General features: G+C 45.6%; 1 protein-coding gene across 1 annotated transcript; it reads left to right on the top strand.

The window, feature by feature from the left end:
• Positions 1–2,310: 2,310 nt before the first annotated feature.
• LOC123164385 (putative germin-like protein 2-1) lies at positions 2,311–3,063 on the top strand. Its single transcript, XM_044581830.1, has 2 exons — positions 2,311–2,422; positions 2,528–3,063. The coding sequence occupies exons 1-2, from the start codon at positions 2,311–2,313 to the stop codon at positions 3,061–3,063; spliced, it is 648 nt and encodes a 215-aa protein (XP_044437765.1).
• The last annotated feature ends 1,373 nt before the right edge of the window (positions 3,064–4,436 follow it).

Genomic DNA, 4,436 nt, shown 5'->3' with positions numbered 1-4,436 from the left:
GACAATCTCTTTAAAAGTATCAGGATTTCATACGGAAACTCGTCTGTTACAAAGGGATTTCATTTTTAAAAACTTATTTGAACTCCTGACTTTTTGTGTGTTCAAAATGCACCATTCAAAGCCACGTCATCATTTTTCAATCCTTTCTGACTTCATTTGTTTTATTTCATGCATTTACTAATTATTTTGAGCTATAAGACCCTAAAATTGAAAAGCATTTCAAATGAACTCTGAAAAGGTTGAAAGTTGGCATGGTATCATCATTTCATCCACATAGCATGTGCAAGAAAGTTGAGAGGGTTACGGCAAAAACTGGATGCACTTCGTGTACAAAACGGACAATCTCTTTCAAAGCATCAGGATTTCATAGGGAAACTTATCTGTTAGAAAGGGATTTCATTTTCTTGAACTTATTTGAACTCCAGACTTTTTGTGTGTTCAAAATGAACCATTCAAAGCAGAGACTGGTTTTGAATGGTGCATATTCAACACACAAAAAGTCTGTAAAGATCGCCAACCCCAACATAAAAAATGAGCATAGATGCGCCTATAGAGAGAATTCAACCTAAATTCATAACAAATTTCTATGAATTTCAGAGAAATTCACTCTGAATTTAGGTCAAATTCCCTGTATAAGGGCATCTATTTTCATTTTGAGAGGAGCTTAACAAGGCAGAGAGGGACGGGCTTATAAACCGGTGTGAGCGCCCTTCGGTTGGCGAGGTGGGACTATACTCTGACCGCAACGAGGACCAACCCTTTAGTCCCGGTTTGTGGCACAAATCGGGACTAATGGTCATGGGCCAGGGGCGAGGCGCATTGGTCCCGGTTCGTGCGTGGAACCGGGACCAAAAGGTCTAGACGAACCTGGACCAGTGGCCCACGTGGCCCGGCCGGCCCCCTGGGCTCACGAACCGGGACAGTTGCCTCCTTTGGTCCCGGTTCGTGAGCGAACCGGGATTAATGGTATTACGAGGGCCGAACCAATGCCCTGTTTTCTACTAGTGTGAAGAAACGGAGTAGTGTTGTAACTATGTGTAAAACTCTTTCCGGGAGACGGGGCTCTTTTCCTCACCTCTCTCTTTAATGCATGATATGCACGCTCGTGCGTATTCTAGAAAAGAAGTATGGTATCGAGGTACGTAGATCTGTCGGTGTTCTCACACATTGTAACCTACCCCAATGCAGGCCTCCCTAAGCGCATTCCATTTTTTTTAGAAAAGGAGGAAGACCCCCGGTCTCTGCATCTGGGCGATGCATGCAGCCACTTTATTAATTATTCATAAAAGACCGTACAAAGAAATATAACAGTAAGCTGAAGCCACCGTCTAGGCAACATCTGTCGCTACTCATATCCAGTTGATGAAGAGATGCTGATAGTCCGGGCCTAATACCATAGACCTCGCAGTCAAGCCTAACATCTAAGACCTGAGACCCCAACAAGCCACTTGCCGGGTATGAGGCACACACCGGTCCGGCGCGCTCTCAGAGGCCGCCGCCGCCAACTGCCGCCACTCCATCTTCAGAGGTGTACTGACGCATCATCCTTGCCCGGTCTAGTAAACGCATTCCATAACAAGGTAATTATTTGGTCACTCATATGCGGCAAGGTTGCCACGACACTTAAGGTCAGCCCTTAATCGTCCCAGGCGAGAGACTGTGAACAGACTGATCAGGCTTTCTAGGTATCTTTCTAGTGTACAGTAGCTTCCAAGTGCTAGTTGAAGAAAGAAAGAAAGAAGTTTGGATGAAGATGCAGCAGAGTGGTGCATACAATACAAGATAGAAAGCTTTCCACTGGAACGCGTCCGTGCTGGCCTGCTCCTGCACGGAAGTATTTTCTATTACTGTTTTTTTTAACTATTACCGTTTTGTTACTATTACAGCTGTGTTTACAAGTTAGCCCTTTAATAATGTGTTTAAGCCTTTACGTTGATGGCAGGATCGCCAAGTTCCATCTGGTCCAAGTGTGGAGCCAAGACACGAGACAAGAGAGCCAGTACAAGTATGAATATGACTTGTTCAAACTATTCATGCAGAGAAATTAAAATACGGATTGGGATCTATTAGTTGGCCGTCACAGGAAGGCCGGTCAGGAACACGCTTTAGACTTGGAATTAGACAGCTAGTGAAGACCATTTCCTTCTTATCCACAGGCACCCCAACAAAACAAACACAAAAGATTTTCCTCCATGTCCCTATATATACCGATGTCGTCCAACCCGTTGAAGCATCACTGTCGAGCACAATCACTTCTTCTCTACCTGATCAAACACACTACATTTAGCGAGAATCAACGTTCGCATCCAAATGGCTTCAAAGTTCTTCCTCCTTGCTCTTTTGGCTTTGTCGGCTTCTCATGCTCTTGCCTCGGACCCGGGCCAGCTCCAGGATTTCTGTGTCGCTGACAAGACATCTCAAGGTATGTATAGTTAACATGCATACGTGCAGTGAAATGTTCCTAGTTACTTATTAGTGCCAATGCATAGCTGTTAACTGTTCGAAATTTGTATATGCATACCTGCAGTTTTTGTCAATGGATTCGCATGCAAAGACCCAAAGACCGCGGTGGTAGAGGACTTCTACTTCTCTGGCCTCCACATGGCCGGGAACACAAGCAACAAGCAAGGCTCCATTGTGACTGCAGTTAACGTGGCACAGATTGCTGGGCTGAACACTTTGGGCGTCTCATTGGCTCGTGTTGATTACGCACCCTATGGTCAAAACCCACCACACCTTCACCCTCGTGCAACCGAGATCCTGACAGTGTTGGAAGGCTCACTATATGTTGGTTTCGTGACTTCAAACCCCGAGAACAAGTTGTTCTCAAAAGTTTTGAACAAAGGGGACGTGTTTGTGTTTCCGCAAGGGCTGATTCACTTTCAGTTCAACATTGAAAACAACGAAGCGATAGCCATTGCGGCGCTGAGCAGCAAGAACCCTGGTGTGATCACCATAGCCAATGCGGTCTTCGGATCCAAGCAAACCATCTCAGATGATATCCTGGCCAAAGCCTTCCAGGTGGACAAGAACATTGTAGACCATATCCAAGCTCAGTTCTAGATCGACATACACACCTAGTGGTTTGATTCATTTGTCCTTACCAAAACAGTTATTATGCGAGTTTCTTTATGATGCAATTCTACTTTGTGGTTACGTTAATCAAGTTTATAGAAAAGGAATTTTATTCTCTTTTTTTTTTGTGGAATAATTTTATTCTCTTTTGTGCTGGATATTATTTCCTTGGTCATCTCAATTGGTAAAAGTAAACTGCCTAATAAGTTGTGGGCTAACTTAACTGGCAAGTGGCATTACGGTTGTGTGTTCGTTCGCTTTTGTTCAAGTCACTTTGTAAACATAGAAAGGAAGTGCCCATGTGCTCAATGTATTCTTCATCGAGAATTCAAGTCACTTTGTAAACATAAAAACAAAGGGCTCAAGTGTTAAAGCTATTCTTCATCGACAATTTTTATATGGTCCCTAAGAGGTAAGGGCAACTCTAACCGATCCCCTATCCGGTTGTAAGGGAGGATAAATCCGGTTATTCCCCTCTACACCGCACCTAGTCGGTCCCCCATAAACCGAATAGAGGAGGATAATTTATCCTCCTCCGCCGAAAAACCCTCCAATCTCCTTAAATATCCTCACTGCGCGCGCGGCTGAGTAAAAGCGGCGCCCCTTCTCTCCCGCCCTTGGGCCGGCTCCACTCCCGCCACAACCACTATCACGCCACGCTGCTGCCATTGATGACCGGACCTCCCGCGGGAATGGATAGCCCGGACCCTTCCCCCACCCCTCTGGCTTGTCACCGCCGAAAACAACCCTCACGCCGGTGTTCGCGGCAAAGAAAAGCTTGGGGATAAGAAAAAGTCCACTTGGTTCAAGCTCTGTCTCCAACTGCGACAAAGGCTGCCAGGGTGGCGACCGCCTCTTCGGTGACAACCTGTCTCTCCCGCCGGAGCCAAACAGGATAGAAAACCAACGACGGGGGCATCGGCCCTCGTCGAGGAGGCCATGAAGTAGAAGAAGAAAAAGGCCACAATGGTGCCCAGTCCATGGCCGGTGCCTCGTACAGCGCCTCCGGCGATACCTGCGGGCACTGCCCTGGCGCATCCAGCGGCGACGGCCGGCAAGAAAGGTAGCGACTGCCAAGTGCTCGTTGAAACGCCGACATCTATCTATTTATATATAGAAAGTGCTTTACGGGCTAATGAGAAAAAAGAGAATAAGCTAGAAATTCTCACAAAAATTAGAAATATCTAACCTTTAATTTTGCACATCAAAATATCACAACCGTTAGATCAACTTTAACGCCGAAGAAATTACCCACCAATGCCATCCTCTCTAAATTATCAACGAATGCCATTATATGTAATAAAAAGTTGCCCAAACGAAAAAAAAGTAGTCGCCCAAAATAAATGCTCCCATGTTTATTC

Source organism: Triticum aestivum, chromosome 1D (assembly GCF_018294505.1).
Source record: "Triticum aestivum cultivar Chinese Spring chromosome 1D, IWGSC CS RefSeq v2.1, whole genome shotgun sequence".
Classification (NCBI taxonomy): domain Eukaryota; kingdom Viridiplantae; phylum Streptophyta; class Magnoliopsida; order Poales; family Poaceae; genus Triticum; species Triticum aestivum.
The sequence above is the reverse complement of the archived record's forward strand: the minus strand, read 5'-3'. Positions and strand labels throughout refer to the sequence as shown.